The sequence below is a fragment of the Meleagris gallopavo genome, chromosome 1 (assembly GCF_905368555.1).
Source record: "Meleagris gallopavo chromosome 1, MGAL_WU_HG_1.1, whole genome shotgun sequence".
Lineage (NCBI taxonomy): Eukaryota > Metazoa > Chordata > Aves > Galliformes > Phasianidae > Meleagris > Meleagris gallopavo.
Window position 1 is genome coordinate 134,830,155 of NC_139404.1, and position 20,730 is coordinate 134,850,884.

The following is a 20,730-nucleotide window of genomic DNA, read 5'->3' on the forward strand; positions in this document are numbered from 1 at the left end:
TTGTGACTAGGTCAGTAGAGCAGGCAATGAGGGGGGAGTCTCTTGACTTCAAAATGATTTGGGGAAGAATGTGAGTATAACCAGAACAAACTCAGATGAGACAAAGACTTCAGATAAAGGAACTCTATCTCATTCACATGAAATGGTGGAACAAGCAGATGCTCCAAATGAAACATAATAAAATTTGCTGAGCATCTTAGGCATCTTGTACGTATGTGAAGACAGTTACAATACATGGACTATGTTCACTGATAGATTGTGTAGGAAAAGTGTGCTTTCTGTTGAGGAATCAGTGAGAAAACAGTCAGATTTGAGATAAGGAATGGGAATGCTGTAGTGTTCCTAGGTTGAAGCTGAGGGAAGAGCTGAGCTGACCAGGTACTCTGGAAGTACCTTGGGCTGCCATTTCCTGGGGAAGTGGTTTGATCTGGAAAGCTGTAAGTGCAGCTGTATCCCTTCTCATTCCTTTTGTCCATGTCTGCCTTTGCATCGGTTGCACATCCTGGCTCCCAAAGATGCTGATGACACATGTGCATCCCTGACTAATCAGAAAACCTATAATTTTCAAATAATTTCTGTGATTCCAAGAAAGGGGTGTGGAACTCCCACAGACTTGGATCGCTCTGATGTTGCTTGCCTGTGTTAGGCCTGATCTTGAGGTATGATCATTTTAGAGGCTCTCAGAGACTACAGCCTACAGTCTTGGTTGGCAGCCCAGAGGCAGGAATGCCTGAGCGTTCAGCTGTGAGCTGCTTAGTCTTTGATGAAAAATGTTCTCTTTTCTCAAAAACTTCTGCCCCTGTCCCTCTCTTGACTTCTGTAATCATGCAATTCAGAGGCAAGGGGACATGCTCATGATGTGTTTGGGTTTGAGGTTTTCTCTTACCCTCTGGGAATTTTCCAAAGCACATTTAGTTTTGTGAAGGTTTGGTCATGAACCACATCGAAAACTGAAATCTCTTGTTCCTTGAAACCTGTTAATTTTATAAACCACAAGTAAAATATAGCAGGCAGCTGTGTTAAGAGTTTTCCCATATGACCTGCCAGTAACCTTAGCCCAGCCCAAGCACGTGCTAGCTGCAAGGGATTGCTAACCATATCCCAGCTGGGCTGTAGACAGCTAATGAGCAGAAACTACCAGTAGGACGGAAGAGGGTCTAGCAGCCACCAGACATTTTCGCTCTGGGGGCTGATGAGTCAACTTGTAATTTGTGAATAAGCTTGATTGCCTAGACTTTTTTCATTATCTTGCTACATCTATATTAAATTAATTCTGCAGATGATTTGAGCAAGATCTCTAATCATTTTTACTGTCTCTTTTCACTGCTTCCTAGTCTACCCACTGCTTTAGTAGAGAAAGTATTATACATTTTTTTTCCTCATAATCCAGATATCAGCATTAATAATATGATACCAGTGTGGGAGAATTGGGACTTTGTTTTATTTTATCTCTGAGAAGCTGCCATTTTGTTCTAGCTCTTTTCTGTCTTATACATTAAAGCAAGTATTTTGGTAACAGACTGGGGGAGAAGGAATGTTAATTTACCTAACAACTTTCCCATGACTGAAGAAAATGGCCATAACGAAAGCAGGTCTAGAATTACAACTACTAGTTTCTTACAACTAGAGCATGTTTGTGTTTTGCTGACTTCTACTGCCTTTCCTCACAGTACTTATTAAGAGACAAGAACCAAAACGGACCTTTCTCCAGACATTGCCTTCCTTCCTCAATGTCCTGTCCTCAGTCTTTTGCCTGCTTTCTCCAACATCCTTAAACAATAACTCTCTTAAAAATTACCTGAAAGGCTTTGAATACCGTTCATGTCAATGTCTGTTTCCTGTTTTTCCACACTGTGTTTCTTTCAAGGCTGTTTTTCCTTTTTCTTATTCCCACTGCACACAGGGAAACATCTTACTTAAGTCATCATGGCTTTAAGAGAATATCTGTATATTTTGATTTATTTGGTTCGTTGGTTTGGTTTCTGTTTCTTGGTGTTTTGTTTTGTTGTCTTTTTTTTTCTTTTTCTTTTTTTTCCCCAGAGAACACAAAACACTACCCTACTATTTTAAACACATCTCTGGTCTAGCCTAGAGCTGTTTCTAATGTTTGCTGCTGAATGATGCTTCAACTATGGCACGGTAGTTCCAGTGTTACATCCTACTTGATCAGCAGTTTGGGCATTCCTGAGCAGGAGGAGGCTTCTGGACCGTTACACTTTCATAGCTCCCTGCAAACCTGCAGTTCATTATCTGTATAATCTCACTTCGAAGCCCTATGTTCTTTTGGCCTCTGTGACATCCTGTAACAATATGTTTTGCAATCTCATTATGCATTGTGTGGAAAAAGAACTTCCTTTTGTTTATTTTAAACCTGCTGCCTGCTCAGTTCATTGTTTGCCCCCTCATTCTTGTTTCATGAGGAAATGTTCTGCACATCATTCATGATTTTATGAGCTATTCATGAATGGATAACTTCTGTCTTCTGAGATGAGCCATACAAACATGGTGAGCGCACGAAATCAGGAGTCATTCTGCTTTCTGCTTAGTTTTTTAGAGCACACTTGATTCAAGATGCCAGAGCCCAGTGTTACTGTGTTCTCTCTGACCAGCTAACGATACTGCTTGTTGATGGAACCACTGGTGACAGTGAAGTGATGGTGTCAGAGTACTATCCACAAAAACCATAAGGCTTTTTTATAGGTGGTGATTTGAGAGTAAACCCTATTGTTATGCATTTGTATACTTAGAGTATGCTCGTGTGTATGGATAACTTCATGCTTTCTAGCATTCAAATGCATCTCTGATTTTATTGTGTATAGTGCTTTGTGTGTCCTCAAGTTTAGATCACGGTCTCTGGGATCCTTTTCTATTGTCCACATATTCTGAAAGGACTGCTTTTATTAAAACAGGAATAATTCTGTCTCTGAACATGCTTTCATTGTGTAACTTTCAAATAACTCTTCCTGTATGGATGAGAGCTGACTTGGAAGCCATTCATGAACAGCAGAAAATTGGCTGACTGCTAGAAAGCCATTGAGCTAATGTTTCATTTCAAGGAACTTAAAGGCTGCCTTAAGGAAGCAGTGGAAGGGGGTTGGGGTTTTAACACACACATAGCGTGCTGTTCTTCTGTTCACATACGAACACGTTCAAACCATCCAAAAGAATGACCAGCGGGCACACTCACAGAGTGTTTCTCTGTGAATATAATGTTGGTAGGATAAAAAGTACTGGCAAAGAAGTGACCTCTCCTGCACTCACAAGAAAAATCCAGCTGGACCTGACTCTTCTTGAAGACTTTCTGCTCGTGCTTCTGGGTTTTCCACCTGTACTTCTTGCTACTCTGCCTGAAGGCTGTAAAGTGGAGTTCCCTGTAAATCTTCTTTCTATTCATGCTTACCTTTTTTGAATTTAAAAAGTAACATTTTCCTTTCAAACTGGAATACTTGGGGACTGTTCGTATTAAGCCAATTATTTAGCCTCTATCCTAGGTCAGGGAATCCAACTGGAAATACAATGTACTACTTCCTCTGCCTGTGTGTGGCACCTTAGAGCGATCTTCAGGTTTTTTGTACTTGCTGTGTGAACTTATCTAGATTGGATTAGGGCAGAACTTCCTCTGGTAAAAGTAGATGTCTGTATTGGATCCGTCACTGTAGTCATCCCTTTATGTGGAGTAAGTAAAAGTTCTGTGGTTAAGCTGCCTATGAAGTCCACGCCATATGTTACAAAATATTTCCTTTGTGGATAAAATCGTGGAACACTGTTAACTGAATTTTGTTTACTGATTTATTTATGTATTTTTTAAATCAAAGTTGCTGTCATTGAAAGCAGTAAAATGGATCTCAGTGTTTTGCTGATTTTATAGCACCCAGGTACCTTTCATACTGTGCCAGAGGAGTATCACTCTTCAAGAGTAGTGCTACTCCCCTGTTTAAAGCAGAGGTCGTTTCAGGAGGGAGAGCCCTGACACTAACCTCTCTGCTTTTATTTTCAGTTTGTGCTGCATTCCTCAGCAGGTTTTAGCTTTATGGAATATTTTTTCATTGGTTGTGGTTTTGTTTTTTGTTTTTTGTTTTTTTTTTTCCAAAGAGATGTTGAAATCAGTATGAAAGTACAGATTTCTCACCTTGGCTTGCAAGAGAAACCCATTTGTTATGTTTTGTCCCTGCAGTGTCTGTTCTCTGACATCTTCAGTGGAAAGCTGCTGGAAGTGTTTCTTTTTTCTATTTTGTTTTTTAAAAGTTTAATGGAGAAAGATGGATAAGACATGCTGTCTGTGGGACTGCAGTTAACACAGCCTGTGCCAAGTCTTGTCCAAAGAGTGGAGACCTTCGTGGATGTGATTCTGATAAATTACTTGACTACTGCAGGGATGTGTGTGTGTGATTTTTCTTTTTAATCCTTTGTTATAGAAATAAACTCTTGTTATTATGTCTGCTGAATAAATTGTTAGAGACTTTTCAAGAGTCGACTGTTCCCATCTTGACAGCATACTCTTTTTTTCATGAACCTTAAGCTGTTCTAGTCCAACAGTAAGAGTCCTTCAAGTTAAGGTTTCTCTGCAATTTAACTTTAATTTTGTCCATGTTAAAGTTATTATTTAAGACCATACATTCTCAAGTTTTAGTTACATATTAGAGGCTTGTGCTTAGCTACATTTCAATTCTATAGTAAAAGATATTGTGAAGCAGGATAAAGATGGATTGCTTTTATTTTCATTCCAGTCTCTTCCTATTTTATTGACCAGCTCGTCTGCTTTTTTTTTTCTTCTTCTTTTTACAGAGTTTTAGAATGCCAAGGCCTTCCCATTGTGAATGGGCAGTGTGATCCCTATGCCACTGTTACCTTAGCAGGACCTTCCAGGCAAGTATTGCTCATTCAAGAACTTCCATTTCATAAGAATATTTTCTGTTTCCTTTGTCTAGAAACCTCTATTCTCAGGTAGACAGAATATTTAGACAGCAGTGAAATAAAGTATTTATGTGTCTATGTATAAACTACTAGGGTGTACTCAAGTAAGTAATTTGATGCTTACTTCAGTTTTGTTTTATATAAAGGTCTGAATAATCCCTGAATAATTTTAATATCTTGGAGTATGTAATTTGTGGTTAGGTTTAATTTGTGCATCTTCTCACCTCACAGTTGGAGGCCATTTTTCTTTAACGAATTTATTGCCTAATTTTGGGCAGGGACAGAAGAGAAAGCTGAATACATCAACATCTTGGAGAACGTGCACATTTGTATGTGAATATTTAGAGTCTATTATGCTTTTGGGGTGTGACAAATTAAAGTATATATAGAACACCCTAGGTAGCTCAATCCTGTAATTTGATATGTGTGGATGTAATAGCATGGATAAAATTTTAGATTCTGCATAATCATATTTAGCTTAAATACCAGATTAAATTTTCCTGTTCTTTTCCAGAATTTATCATGCTGTTGGATGTCACAATTTTGTTTCTGTTTATGTAGAGGGTCACCTTTCATGTCTGTGACATATTAGAAAAAAATCACAGCTCTGTTCTCCTCTGAACTCCAAGAATTTTGTAGCATAGGCTACAACGTATAACGTATAACATTTTACAGTAACTTATTAAAATCAGCATAAGTGAGATGCATTATTGACAAATGCCTTGTGTGCAGAAGAGTCTTTCAGACTGGTCTGTATTCCTCATTTTTCCTAGGTGTCCTATGTCATTTGTACTTTAATGAGCAGTGTATTTGAATTGTACACTTTGACTCTTTAAGCATATAATTTCTTTCAGATAGCACTGGGTGTTAATAGCTGAAACTGTATGGACTAACTCTAGTATCCTTCAATGTCCAAACTTGCCTCTCTTCATATGTTTCCCCCTCCCCTGCCCAGTTTGGATAACGTATGACAGCTGATAACATATTTTCCTTTAAAATAAGGAGCACAGCTCCATCTTGTTCCTATCTGTTTTTGTTTCATTTTCTGTTGGGGAGAGAAGGCTTGCCTCCTATCTTCAGCAAGCAGCATGCAGCTTATTCCTATCCAGTGCTTTAATTGCCCAATAATTGTGCCTGCCTTAATCGTCTCCCGTTTTACATCCTGCTTCCCAGTCCCCTCCCTGATGGGCTTATCAGTAAAGAGGTTGATTGGCAAGTGTGACTGATGAGATGGGATAGGCAATCAGCCCCATGTCCTGCAGGCGATTAGTCTCTTATCTCTCATCTCCTCCTAGGAACAGTGAGGTATTTTTAATCTGTGTATCATTCTCTTCTCTGGCTTTTTCATTGCCTCCCCTTTTAGGAGAGGGAAAGCTGCTTTTGCTGCTGTATTTTATGCAGTGCCAAGCATAAAAACATCAACAAATGCTCTGTTGTTTATTCTGTAGTTTGTACTTACAGAGTCAACAGATCTCTCAGCTGGAGCTGGTTCTGGGAAAGCACTGTATACTTGTGGGCTGGACCTTTCAAATCACACCAGAAACGTGTAGTAGCAATAGAAATTTAACCCAGCTTTGCTTGCCCACTGTATTTGTATATGTCCAGTTAATAAAAACAGTTACAAGCTACCTAAGCAGCTTTGCTGCACGAGAAATGAGGGATAGATTCTGGAATGAAATGATTAGTAGGTCAGTTTTCCTCTTGGTAGGTGCAGCTCTCTATCTCTGTTTTATCTATGCTTAGTTGCTGGAGAGCTTTAGGGGAAGATGTGACACAGGACAATACAGTTTCTCACTTGTATGTAACTATAGCACTTGATAATTATCAAACAGCTGTTGGCTGGCTGGCTGATGTGGAATACATTGGCTGGCTCTAGCCCATTAGCAAGCAGTTAGATGTCTGTATTCTAAAATGCAGATACAGGTGGATGATGCTGCTTAGAGACAAATGAATGAGCAGTGATAAACTTTGTCAGACCTATTCCCCAGTGGTTTGAGGGATCATAGAATCACGTAGGATCACAGAATCTGGGTAAAATGGAGGTCTGTCATGTGTTGTTCCTACATAGCAGTAGAAATTAGAGACTTCTCAGCACTGCTCACTGTAATTCAACAACATACCATTTACTAGGGGCTGTTGTGGCTGCAGGGAAGAGAGTGGTATATACCAATTAAAATCTGACTTTTTAAGTTTATAAAAAGTGAGGCTTTAAAAAGAAGCTTGAAGACCTTCCGTGCTCTACTGCTCCTTTGAAAAACTTCTTTGTTCTTGTGAGAAGGTGGTTTTTTTGATTGTTTAACACCACTGAAAGGCATTCATTGATTCCTCAGGCTAAGGTTATAAAATATAAAATACAGAAATATCTATATCAGTTCTCCTGACTCCTGTGCTCTTAGGGTATGAGAATATCTTGAGCAGACTCTCCCCTCAAATATTGTTGTTCAGAGCTCCATTCCTGCAAGTCATTTTGTTCAGATATAAGATGCTGCTGGATCAAGTAAGTAAGAAATCAGAACTCAAGGACTTAGTTTAAGAAAGGATAGCAAAATGTGGTAACTGCCATTTGAGAGAAATAGTGAATTCTGAGTGAATCCTCTCTTAAACATGTGTGTGTTTGCATGCCTTGCTGTGTTGGAGCCACATGAGTTTTACCAAATGAGTGACAGTTTGTTCTTCAGTGGTTGTGTTCTAAGATCATGCTTTTGCTGATGCTTTCTTACACTTCTTTTCTTTTCTTTATTCAGATCGGAAGCCAAAAAGACTAAAGTTAAAAAGAAGACCAACAATCCACATTTTGATGAAGTGTTTTATTTTGAGGTTGGTATTTCAAAGGAATGGGTGATAAGCTGAAATACTATACTGTAGAGAGTTGGCACAGCCTCCTGCCCCATGTTGTGCCAGCTGTCTTCTTTGAAGGCTTTTCAAAGCAGTGCAGGGGAAAGAAGTATCCAGGGTCAGACTAGATGTCTGCTGAGGCAGTATCTTACTTCAGCCCAGGTGCTCTGAAGAAGAAGCTTCAACACGGGCACTTCTCCTGAGTAGCAAGCTTTACTCAACCCAGGCATAACTCAATCCAGATGAGTTTTGAGAGAGTTAAGAATGAGCTTTTACATATGTGTATTTTTTCTAGCTTGTGGTTTTACGGCAGCTCCACCCTTCTTTTCCAGGCAATGGGAGGAAGGTTGTCTCAGAGGAGCAGTGAAAACCATAGAGGAAAGATACTTTTTAAAAAGAATGTTTCAACAGTCTACCAGTCTGCTGTAATACTAGCACATGAAGCCCCTACATCTTTATCTAACACAGAACATTTTCAACAAGTGCAGTTAAGACAAAGTATTACTCGTAAAGTGCTATTTTGATTCTTTTGGCAAAAGTACAAGTAATTGTGGTGTGTCCTTACGTATATGTCACGTGTTTATAATATGGATGCCTCTTGAAACTTTTCGTTCTATCTGTAAAGTATGTGAACTTTCTCTTTTATTTTTCTCTTGGACTACACTGAATTGTTCTATTTCAGTAGATACCTCAAAATCCAATCTGGTGTAATTTAATCAGTGAAAAAACAGAATAGTAATACTGTGCAGTTGGCATATCACTGGTAAGCCCTGCTTATTCCTGTGTCGTGCATTATCCAGGTTGCATCTGCATCAGCAGCTGCTGACGTGGTACTAGGGATGTGATCTTGAGAGTTAGTCCTGGGGCACAGGCAGCTGTGTTAGAGAGGAGATGTGAGGAGAGAGGAACCAGACAAGCACTGTTGCACAAAGTGCACGTATCCTGCGTGCAGTGCCTGTGAGTGGCCTTACTGCTGTCATCCACCCAGTCTCCTCACTGCTGTCTTTGCTTAGAAGCTGACAGTTGAGCCAACTGATCTGAAGTCAGTCATACCAACAGCAGTGCACTCTTGTTGATGTATGTGAGGAACAGATACTCAAGTTCTTAATTGGCACTTTCTTGCTGACCAAATGAGTGGAAGCCCCGAGGCTTGGTCAGGATAATCTTTCCTTCAATAATCCATCAAATCTCTTCCTAAGGTGTAAGTTCACTGCAGCCTTACCTTTGGCTAGCCTTGAGCTCTTCTGGGGCTGACCTAACTCATGATTGTGGAGGTGCTGCACTGAGTGGGAGGAGAGATTCTGTGGTATTGAATACTGAAACTGCACTGCGGTGTCTATTCAGGATTTTGGTCTGTCACCTGTTCCAGAGCTGCAGCCTTTGGCAGTGAAACAGGAGTAATGTTATGTGTTAATAAACTAGAATGGGCTTCCTGATTCTTAACATAGGCAATTCTGGAGGTGTCTGACAGTGAGAGCTTTTTAATGAGCCTAATCAAGGAATTCAGCTCGTATACCACAAAGCTTTGCCTATCTCTTTCCTCTGCCTTCTGTGAGCTGCAGAAACAGTGAACATTCGGTATTTAAACTGAACTTGGCAGGTGATGCCAGATGGGGAGAGGAAAGAGAGGAGCAGAATGCACCTTCCAGCTGGAGCTGTGGAAGGGGGCTGGTGGTTTTCTTTGCTTGCCTTTGTGCTGAGAGCTGAGTTGCTTGCAGGTATCTGTAAAAGCAAAACTTGAACTGGAACCTGTACCTCACTGTTCTGGTAACTCAGAGTAAAGGGTTTTATGTGTGGGTAAAGACAATGCTTGGACAGTATCTCAAACAGCCAGAACCCTCAGTGCCGACAGAGCCATCATAAATTTATGCCATTTTGAGTAGTTGATATATACCGGGCTAACCGTCTCCAAGGAACAAGGTTCAGTAGCACTGCTAGGGCTGGGAAATACATTCACTAATGAGACGTGGGCAGACCTGTAGCTAACCTGATTCCTGTGGAGCTGCACAGATTCATGCTGTTGACAGACGTATCATTTACTGCAGTCTTTCCTGCAGTCTGCTAGCACAGCAATTGGCCATGGCTCTAAGGAAGAAGAAAATCTGTAGAAGTCAGTAAAGACATGCATTCCTTTCTGCAGCAGAATAGATTTAATTAGCTAAATGGAAAACAGCTTATCATTGGTTTGGAAGATTTAAGGGCTTGCTTAAGGGTGCTACAAGTGAAACTTGCACCTGATGATTTGGAGCCATTTTCACCACCACTTCAGCTGCAGCAGTGAAGAGGCTTAGATGTTCAAAGCTACTGGGAAATCTCCCACTCATGAAGAAGGAAGTAGTGCTGGGAGCCTGTTTGCAAACCCAGTTGTGCTAAAAAAAATGAGCAGCTGATAAATAAGCTTGTCAGCTTGCAGTCTGAGCTGAAAGTTTCCTAATATCTAATTCCATCCTTGAAACTGATGGACTTCTTAGGACTCTCTTTTTAGCATTTTGATTAATCTACATATTAAGCAGTCATGCAGATGAACAGAGGAACCTCATGCATGCAGACTCCAGCAAAGCTTCTCAGAAAAGTGTTTACTTGAAAGGGGTGTGCCATAAGTTACATGTCTGTTGTAACTTTTTGTAACTCATGTCTTTCAGGTAATAAACACTACAGTTTGTTTTCTTATTCACAACTACCGCATTAGCTTTACAATGCTAATACAAAATACATAATTTTCAGTTATATAGGATGATTTCTTGAAGCCACAGTGAAGATGGTTGCAAGCGTAGGGGGGAGAAAATTTGTTCTGAGCTGCTTATATTGTAGGATGCATTTAAATTATCATGATATTGGGCTTATTGGTGCATTTCATTTGGTTATGGGCTAGAGCATTTGGTACCCAGTGCTGCTATGGTACCTTTGGATTTATGTATATCACCTTGAAAATGGAGCCCTCTCTTAAGCACACAAAAGACTGTTGGGTATCCGTCCAATCTGAAGATTCTTTTCTCATTTCTCTCTGTCTGTGCAGCTGCATCTTTGGCTCTCTTGTTTGTTCTGTCTGCATCTGATGTAACAAGAAGTCAAGTTTACAATAAAAGCCAGTTTTTGTGAGTGGGAAGCATTAAGCCACATGAGTATTTAAACATACAATAAAGCTGAGCTTCTGTGTGCAACCAAGAGCTGAACCCACACATCATATGCACTTGTGTTTGATCGGTTCCTGCTGTGGTTTCAGCTGGGTGGGGTAGCCTTTTTCTCAAGTTTCTGACACACGATGAAAAAAAACAAAACTATCAAAGGCTTTTTTAGATCATACTAGAAAAGAGATTTTAAGAAATGTTTGTACAAAAGTTTTCTTTTGCTAATGCTCTACACCTGCAGCTTATCTTCCCATTCTTTTCTACCCGTGCTTTCCTTTATCAGTGTTGCAAATGTGGTTGCAGTGCACCTGATTCTAAATTCTGACATATGTAGCACAGTGTAGCATCTCTTGGACAATTGATCTGCTCAGTACATTTTGTGGGGGTGTGATAAATTGAATTCCAGGATATCATGACAGGCTGAACTTCCCAGTTTTAATTGGATCCATTGTAAAATGTTTTTAATGGTGGTTTTGCTTTTCACCTCTCTCTTCTTCAGAATGCCTCAGGCGTCTGTTGTAGAGCTGTACTTAAGGCCTGGGTATTAATTGCCCTTTTATTTCCCTTGATGGATTATAAAAGTGGTATTCATTTGCAAGTTTTTTTTTCTTTTGACAATGTAAACTCAAAGTACTGTAGTAATATTAATATTAAAGACATCCTTTCTCTGGTAAAGAAAGTATGAAGTATTTAGTTACCCTTGAATAAGATTCTTACCACATCTCTATAGTGAGGAATCTGCAGTCTACAGGTTTATTACCATGCTTGAATGTTTTCATAATCAGGGATGAATTCCCTGCTGATAGTCAGATGCCACAATGTTCCAGAGCTTTGTACAAGTAACACAGAAATGCTTTTGTATCAGTTTAATTTGTTAAAGGTTCCTCCTTTTTATTAGGTTACAAGACCGAGTAGCTACAACAAGAAGTCCCAGTTTGATATTGAAGATGTCGATGAAGTTGACAAAATGGAGATTAGGTAATATAAAATACTTTCTACTAATAATCTTCCAAAATTATGTACTTTGTAGTAGACTGTTCTTTCAAAATGACAAGAATGATTTCATTGTTGGTGACTCAAAGAGGATTCTTTGTCACTGCATCTATTCCTTTACCTGCATGATCCTGTAGATCCTATATGAATTTGTGACAGTTCTGCTGTGGGAGATATCCTCATTATTTTCCTCAGTATCCTTTCTCTGTGTGTATAATGTGCATGTGTGTATGCTAATGTGTATTTATCATTAAGTGCAGCCTTTTATGTCTGGTCTCTCCTTTCAACCCTCCTTCCCTCAGTTTCCCAGGAGAGCCCAAGAGCTCTGTGATGCTCTCTGTTAAAGGATCAGTTTTCTTTTGTCACTTAATTTTAGCAACCCAGATAAGGTCCTCCTTCCCTGAAAGGAAACTCTTGAGCTGAAATTTTCTCTGGGTCTGAGGCAGTTTCTCTTCTCTTTTTTCCTGCCAGAATGTAACCCCTTCTTGTGAGGCTGGGTATGATCCATTGCACAGGAAAGAAGTAACTCTTATTTCAAAAACAAAACAACCCCACCCACCCACTTACTGCTATTTTAAAACTTGCAGAGGCCTGTCAACAGTGTTTGTGGGGATGGGTGAACAGTCAGACTGGAGAGGAAACAGTAGGGGTTGCAAAGCCTTGTGGTATCTTATGTGTGAGGTACTGTTGAATACCTGAAACTTAAAGGTTTAGTCCATCTGGTGACCTGGGTGCACAGTAGGTGGAAACTGCTTTATCCACATACATATGTAGTGTGGTATTTCTTCTTTCTCCTAGGATTTAGAGAAAGAAAAGTTGAGGAGGAAGGGCATCCCTCCCACTCCTTTCTCTCCGGGTGTTCCCACTGGAGAGGCAGTGAGGGCTCCTCTCTCAAAACATTCCCTAGTCCCTTCAGAAGCATGACTGGCAGTAAGGAAAAGAGGGGGACCAGGCAAGGGAAACAGTACTTATTCCCACCAAGCAAGATGTTTGTGTTAATGAATGGATGAGAGCTGCCATATTACCTTCTACTTTGCCTGTCAACTGCTGGTTCATGTAGCCCGTTACTGTAATATCACAGCACTGCATGACCACTAATAGACTGTGTTTGCCAGATCTCTGTGAGACAAGAAAGGGAGCTTATTTGTATGCAAGAGACACAAGAGATGTAAACGAGTTTCAAAAAAGTGTTCCATTCCTTAACAACAAAACATCACAATGATATGTGAAAGACTAGTAAAGTAGTTGGGAAAAGATTAAGCACTTAAATAATAAGTGAAAGTAGATAAAGAATTAGTTTTGATTGGGCAAACTCTTTGCTCAGACAGAGTGTCCCATATAAGACAGAGTGGTTTTGTTTCCATCTCGGGTTCTCCTCCCAGCCCCCTCATTTCCTCCGCTCTGTTTTCTCAGAGTGAGATTGCCCCATGCCCTCTGGATGGATCATACAATTAATGGGTTTGGGGGTTTGTTTTCTTTTTCTCTCCTGAGAAAATACCATTCCACAGGGTACAGAGGCAACTCAGTCTCTCATGGTTTTTCTCTAAAGCTATGAAAGTTTCTCTTTTTGAGTAGGTGTAGGAAGTTGCAGGCAGTGCATATCAGCACTAAAGGACCAGATGTTCTGGTTAAATTCATTGTTTCTCCTCCTCCTCTCTGTTTTCTTTCTTCCTCTCTGTCAGCAGTGTCTGACCATTTTAGAATAATGCTTTAGATTCTAGGGTCTTATGTATAATATTTAATTTTACTTTTACTTACACTGTATGCTTCAAGCACACAAAACAATAATGTCAGAAACTGAATGCCTGCTTTGCTTATTGTACAGCATGAGATCTGCCTTGAGTTTTGAATTCCCCTCCTGCAGAAACATTTTACTGTTTTTACATTTACATTTTTTTCCTATAACTTCAGTTGCTGTAGGGCATGCCCTTCGGAAGTGTGTGAGGCTGTGTGTGTTTGAAAGTGTTACTGCCAGTGAGCATCTAGAAGGCATTTATATAAACTAGAAACCAGTTGCCTGTAAATACTTTGAATATGTAGAGTTGGACTATGTGTAAATAACCTTCTCAAAATCCTCTCCTGAAGCTGCACTTAGCCATCTGAATTAGTTTGTAAGATTGCAATCAACCGAATGTGGAGAAAAAATTGAGAAGAACGTAGAAGGATTTTCAAAGACTTTTCCTGTTGGGTCATTTTTGCACTACAGAAAAAAAAGAAGTTAAAATATTAGAGTTTGAAGAACTTAAACTAGCAGGCACGTAACATGAGCTTTTGACATGTCTAGCATATGAAACTTGATGCATGAGACAGGGATGCAAGACTCAGGGGATTTAGAAGTGACATTCTCTGCACTTGCATAAGGTAGAAAAAACCTCTAACAGGACTATCAGTCCTCATTCCTTGGCAGCCTACTGTGACTTGCTTGAGACTAGGAAGGTAGTGTAAATATGTCCACAATCAAATGATTTTGCACCTTATCCAGATTACAGTTATAGTTCTCCTAGAAATCTTCATTACTCAAGAACCTGTGTTTTTCCCCATACAGTCTTTTTTCTTCAGAGTTTAAGGCATATTGAGACTGTCACTGAGCTGAGAAATTCTTAGCTGTGATTGTTTTAAAATGAAAATGCCTCTTAGAGAAAGCCTTAAAATATGTACAGAAATATCTGTCCTAGAGTTTGAAGCCCTTACTCTGAGATGGGTATTGTAACATTCATCCACAAATGCCAGGTTAGACACCAGTACTTCTGCTTTGAATCTAAGAGCAATTGTTTTACAGCCTGAATGTTAAAGAGTGCTTGAAAGGCAAGGAAGCATCATCTAACAGAACTTCCATGTATGAGGAACTAAGCGACAGAAATTGCATAGATTACAGATAATACACACATGATACTGTGTGATAGAACAGTCCTATTATCTGTACAGAATAACTTTAGGTGCAACAAATTTGTAAGCTTGACATGGTGAATCTTCCCAGAAGCTAGAGCATTGGGAAGGGCTGAGTAGAAATTCAGCCTCACTCTTTAAACTCGCACTTACACTGCTGGTAGATGAAATTAGCCTGAGACTGAAGGTCTCTGCACATTTTTTGCCATGGTATTCATTTTATCTGCATTTTTTCCTTTATCTGGGATATACAGAGAGCCCCTGGATGTTTATCAGTATGGACTGTGGAAACAATACAGATGAGGAAAAGGTATTCTAGATGATTTTTCACTGGTGTTTCATGGAGATGAGTTGTAAGGCTCCAGAAGTCAAACTTAGCCTCTTAACTATTTGAAAACCAGTACTGTACGTTTTGGAACTTTCTAACTCCTGGGCTTGAGGAGAAAAACCTAACAAAATTCAAAATAAAAGTTTTATTTATTCCTTATGAGTCTTCTAAAATTACTTCTTTTTGTTGCAGAGTTGATCTCTGGAATGCCAGTAACTTGAAGTTTGGAGATGAGTTTCTAGGAGAACTGAGGCTTCCTTTGAAATTTCTGCGACAGTCTAGTTCTTATGAAGCATGGTACTTGACATTTTTCTTTTGGAGTATAAGTAGAAACATATGTTTGCTGTGAAGTCTTTGAATAATTACTGCTATGTGATAAAGTTTAAATGGATTTAATTTGTAACTAAAATTTTGTAAGCAAACCAAAATGATCTTAGCAGATGTAAGAACAAGAAGTTTTGATAATCTGATTAGAGATTTGACTCTGTCTCTGTGTAGCATGTGGGAATTTTAGTACATTGAGTTTTTGATACTATTTACTGCAATTCAATAGCAATGCCATAATTTTATGAAAATGTGTTTTTTTATTATGTTACATTGGTATAAATCGTAATGATCAGAACTTCCATGTTGGAGTTAGTGCAAAATACACTAAAGTTAACAAACGATTAAAATTTTTGATTCAGAACTCTCAAGAAATTTAATAAGTTTATAAAGATGGTTTGTATCACTAATCTATAGCTTTTATACATGGTTATGTGTAGGCTGAGGTAATCTTGTGTTTCAGCACAGGCATTATCTATTTTTGCATTACAGGTATTTCCTGCAGCCCAGAGATAATGGTAACAAGTCACTGAAACCTGATGATCTTGGTTCCTTAAGGTTAAATGTGGTTTACACTGAGGACCATGTTTTTTCCTCAGACTATTACAGTCCACTTAGAGACCTCCTACTAAAATCTGCAGATGTTGAGGTAATCTGCTTGTGCTGCTTGTTGTTACCTGTAGTTCATCCTCGTAGGGCTCTCTCTGAATGTTAGACACAGTCTTGTTGGCACCATGGGTGAATAATTACCAGAATCTTCAACTTCTTTCTTCTTACACCCAAGAATCTTGTTAAGCTCTGCATATCCTTCATGGTTGTTTTCCGTCCTTACAGAAAAGATCTTTATCTGCATATAGTACAGTGGGTGGAGGCACACCCAGGAACACCAGTGGTTTTAACAGCAGCATATTCTCTGTGGCTTTCTAATTTTACTTGTGAAAATGCAAAGTAAACTTCAGTTTGATCAATTGGTTTTCCTTTATTGGAGAGGAACATGTTTACTTGCATAATTTAAAAACAAAACAAAATGAGAAAACAAAAGAACTCCAACCAGAGAACCAACTCTAAAATGTCAGAAGAATGGACTTCATCTACCACTGTGTATAGTTTTAGCGTTTGACTTGGACCTGGGGTTTGAGTGTTGATTTTTTCAGCTCTAGAACTGGTTTCTGCTGTTACTATAACCTGAAAATGAGGAGGTTTATAGTTCTTCAGTTGCTTCCCAGGCAACGGTCACATTCAGTGAAAAGTCAACTGTTAAAAATGTAGGAAAAAGACTGCACTGCAATAGTTTTTAAATTGCTGCCCTCTTCTGATCAAAACTTAAAGAAAACTAAAACTGGAATGTGAGGCCCAAACATGTTATGTTTAGACATGTTTAGGTAACTGACCACTGCAATTGTTATGTGGGTTTGTGCACTAAGGAACTAATTATGCTCGTGCTATAAAGATCTCTCAAAGTTTTTATTCCTTTCTACTCTTCAGCCTGTCTCAGCATCAGCTGCACACATTTTGGGTGAAGTTTGCAGAGAAAAACAGGAAGCAGCCATACCTCTCGTCAGGCTTTTCCTACACTATGGCAGAATTATGCCTTTCATAAGTGCCATTGCAAGTGCTGAAGTGAAGAGGACTCAGTAAGTACCGACAGACTAATTGCTGTCAAGCTCTGTGTTGGCTTGTGGTAGGATCCTACACTCAGCTTCTGAAACTAAATGCAATTTCAAAAGAAACTGTTGAAGTTGTTCACAGAATCACAGAATCACAGAATTGTAGGGGTTGGAAGGGACCTCTAGAGATCATCGAGACCAACCCCCCTGCCAAAGCAGGTTCCCTACACCAGGTCGCACAGGTAGGCGTCCAGGCGAGACTTGAATATCTCCAGAGAAGGAGACTCCACAACCTCCCTGGGCAGCCTGTTCCAGTGCTCCGTCACCCTCACCGTGAAGAAGTTCTTACGCACATTCGTGCGAAACTTCCTATGCTGCAGCTTATGTCCGTTTCCCCTCGTCCTGTCTCCACGTACCACTGAAAAGAGACTGGCCTCACCACTATGGCCGCCACACCTCAGATATTTATAAACCTGGATCAGGTCCCCTCTCAGTCTTCTTTTCTCAAGGCTAAACAGACCCAGTTTACTTAGCCTTTCTTCATAGGGGAGATGCTCCAGGCCCTTCACCATCTTTGTGGCCCTCCGCTGGACTCTTTCCAAGAGATCCCTGTCTTTTTTGTACTGGGGAGCCCAGAACTGGACACAGTACTCCAGATGAGGCCTTACCAGGGCAGAGTAGAGGGGGAGGATCACCTCCCTCGACCTGCTGGACACGCTCTTTTTAATGCACCCCAGAATGCCATTGGCCTTTTTGGCCACGAGGGCACACTGCTGGCTCATGGCCAATCTGTCGTCCACCAGGACGCCCAGGTCCCTCTCTGCAGAGCTCCTCTCCAGCAGCTCATCCCCCAGCCTGTATTGGTGCATGCAATTCTTCCTCCCTAGGTGTAAGACCCTACACTTGCTTGTGTTGAACCTCATCCGGTTTCTTACTGCCCAGCTCTCCAGCCTGTCCAGGTCTCGCTGAATGGCAGCACAGCCTTCAGGCGTGTCAGCCAATCCTCCCAACTTCGTATCATCAGCAAACTTGCTGAGGGTGGCCACTATCCCCTCATCAAGGTCATTGATGAAGATGTTGAACAAGACCGGACCCAGCACAGACCCCTGGGGGACACCACTGGTTACAGGTCTCCAGCCAGACTCTGCACCACCAACGACGACCCTCTGCGCTCTGCCAGTCAGCCAGTTCTCAACCCACCTCACTGTCCACTCGTCTATCCCACACTTCCTCAGCTTTGTTATAAGGATGTCGTGGGAGACAGTATCAAACGCCTTTCTAAAATCAAGGTAGATTACATCTACCGCTCTTCCCCCATCCACCCAGCATGTGACAGCATCATAGAAGGCCACCAAGTTGGTCGAGCACGACCTCCCCTTGGTGAACCCATGCTGACTACTCCTGATAACCTCCTTTTCTCCCAGTTGTCTGGAGATGGTATCCAGCACAAGCTGTTCCATCACCTTTCCAGGGACGGAGGTGAGGCTGACAGGCCTATAATTACCCGGATCTTCCTTCTTGCCCTTTTTGAAGACCGGAGTGACATTGGCTATCCTCCAGTCTTCAGGGACCTCCCCTGTTGTCCAAGACCTCTCAAAAATGATGGAGAGCGGTTCGGCAATGACCTCCGCCAGCTCCCTCAGCACACGTGGATGCACCCCATCAGGTCCCATGGACTTGTGGACCTTAGTACTGCCTAGGCGCTCACGCACATCCTCTTTCCTGACTAAAGGGAAGTCTCCCATTCCCCAGACCCTCTCCCTAACCTCCAGGGTGTGGGATTCCTGCAGGGGAGCCTTTTCACTGAAGACAGAAGTAAAGAAGGCATTCAGTATCTCTGCCTTCTCAGCATCCCCCGTTACGAGGACCCCCCCCTCACTTAGTAAGGGGCCCACATTCTCCCTAGTTTTCCTTTTGCTATTAACATACTTGAAGAAGCCTTTTTTATTATCCTTTATCACTTTAGCCAGATTCAATTCCAGACGGGCTTTAGCCTTCCTCGTCGCATCCCTGCAGGCCCTGACTACATTCCTATATTCTTCCCAAGTGATCAGACCCTTTTTCCACATTTCATGGACCTTCTTCTTTCCTTTGAGCTTGCGCATGAGCTCCTTGCTCATCCACAAAGGTCTCCTGCCACCTTTTCCCGATTTCTTGTTCACAGGGACGCACCGATCCTGAGCTTGGAAGAAGAGCTGTTTAAATGCTGACCAGCTCTCAGAGGCCCCCTTACCTTCTAACACCCGAGCCCACGGGATAGCTCCAAGTAGGTCCCGGAAGAGATCGAAGTTGGCTCTCCTAAAGTCCAGGGTAGCAATCCTACTTATTGCTTTGCTTCTTCCGCTCAGGATCTTGAACTCCACCATCTCATGATCACTACAACCCAAACTGCCCCCTACCTTTACTTCCTTAACAAGTCCATCCCTGTTGGTGAAAATAAGGTCCAGTAACACCCCTCCCCGCGTCGGTTCCTCCACCACCTGCATCAGAAAGTTGTCTTCAACACACTGCAAGAACCGTCTGGACCGTGCGTGCCTGGCTATGTTGGTCATCCAGCAAATATCTGGATAATTGAAGTCCCCCATAAGCACCAGTGCCTGGGAACGTGACGCTACATCCAGTTGCTTTCGGAAGGCCTCATCAGCCTCCTCATCCTGATCAGGGGGCCTGTAGTACACCCCCACAACAGTGTCACCCTTACCAGCCTGCCCCTTGATTCTCACCCATAAGCTCTCCACTGCTACATCACTCTCCCCCAAGTGAAGTTCAATACATTCTAGCTGCTCTCTCACATAAAGAGCAACTCCACCACCCCGCCTAGCCAGCCGATCTTTCCTAAAAAGCACATAGCCCTCCATGACAACATTCCAGTCATGCAAGCTGTCCCACCACGTCTCCGTGATCGCGATGAGATCATGACCTTGCGACCGCACGCAGAACTCCAGCTCTTCCTGTTTATTCCCCATGCTACGCGCATTAGTATACAGGCACTTAAGAGAAGCAGCATCCCTCCACCTCTCTCCAAGCCTTTGAACTCCACTGTCTCCACCCATCAAGTCCTGTTTGGAGACTCGAACTGCCCCCTCAGTCCCAGCGGTCGTCATTTTGTCCCCTTCCCCCTTCATACCTAGTTTAAACACCTGTCAATAAGTCCCGCCAGTTCCTCAGCTAGAACCCTCTTTCCCCGTGAAGACAGTGAAGAGTTCCTTTTCCTCCCAGCTAAGCCAGGAAGCCATTGTGCAGCAGGCAAACTATGACTTAGTTGCTGTTATGGAAAGAGGGTGATGGTTATAAGCTCTTCAGAAGGGATAGATGCAAGGAATGAGGGGTGGTGGTGTGGCTCTCTCTTTATTTGAAAGTGTTTTGACATTGTTGAGCTTGGGGCTGGGAATGATAAGGTTGAATCTCTATGGGTAAGGATCAGGGGGACACCAGCAAGGTGGACATCCTGGTGGAGGACTGTTATAGACAACCTAGCCAGGATGAAGAGACAGATGAGGTGTACTATGAACAGCTGGCAGAAGTTGCACAATCGCTAGCTGTTGTTCTCATGAGGGACTTCAACTTCAGACTAGTTATCCTTGGGGGTACCCTCCCCTCTGACCTGGATGTCTCAAATGGAGAGCAGAATAAACCCTTGATGATTCAGGTGGAAACAGTTAGAGACCTGCTGCTCCATCTGGACTGCCACAAGTCCATGGTGTTGATGGTATCC

General features: G+C 41.5%; 1 protein-coding gene across 3 annotated transcripts in view; it reads left to right on the top strand.

Moving 5' to 3' along the window:
- The window catches only part of RASA3 (RAS p21 protein activator 3), a 175,637-nt gene that overhangs the window by 132,386 nt on the left and 22,521 nt on the right, over positions 1 to 20,730 (top strand). For all 3 annotated transcript variants that reach the window (XM_010728350.4, XM_085215032.1, XM_085215017.1), the window contains exons 6-11: positions 4,786 to 4,866; positions 7,659 to 7,731; positions 11,776 to 11,855; positions 15,277 to 15,381; positions 15,901 to 16,057; positions 16,894 to 17,042. In XM_010728350.4, coding sequence (XP_010726652.1) covers positions 4,786 to 4,866; positions 7,659 to 7,731; positions 11,776 to 11,855; positions 15,277 to 15,381; positions 15,901 to 16,057; positions 16,894 to 17,042 — 645 coding nt within the window. The remainder of the gene's footprint in view (positions 1 to 4,785; positions 4,867 to 7,658; positions 7,732 to 11,775; positions 11,856 to 15,276; positions 15,382 to 15,900; positions 16,058 to 16,893; positions 17,043 to 20,730) is intronic.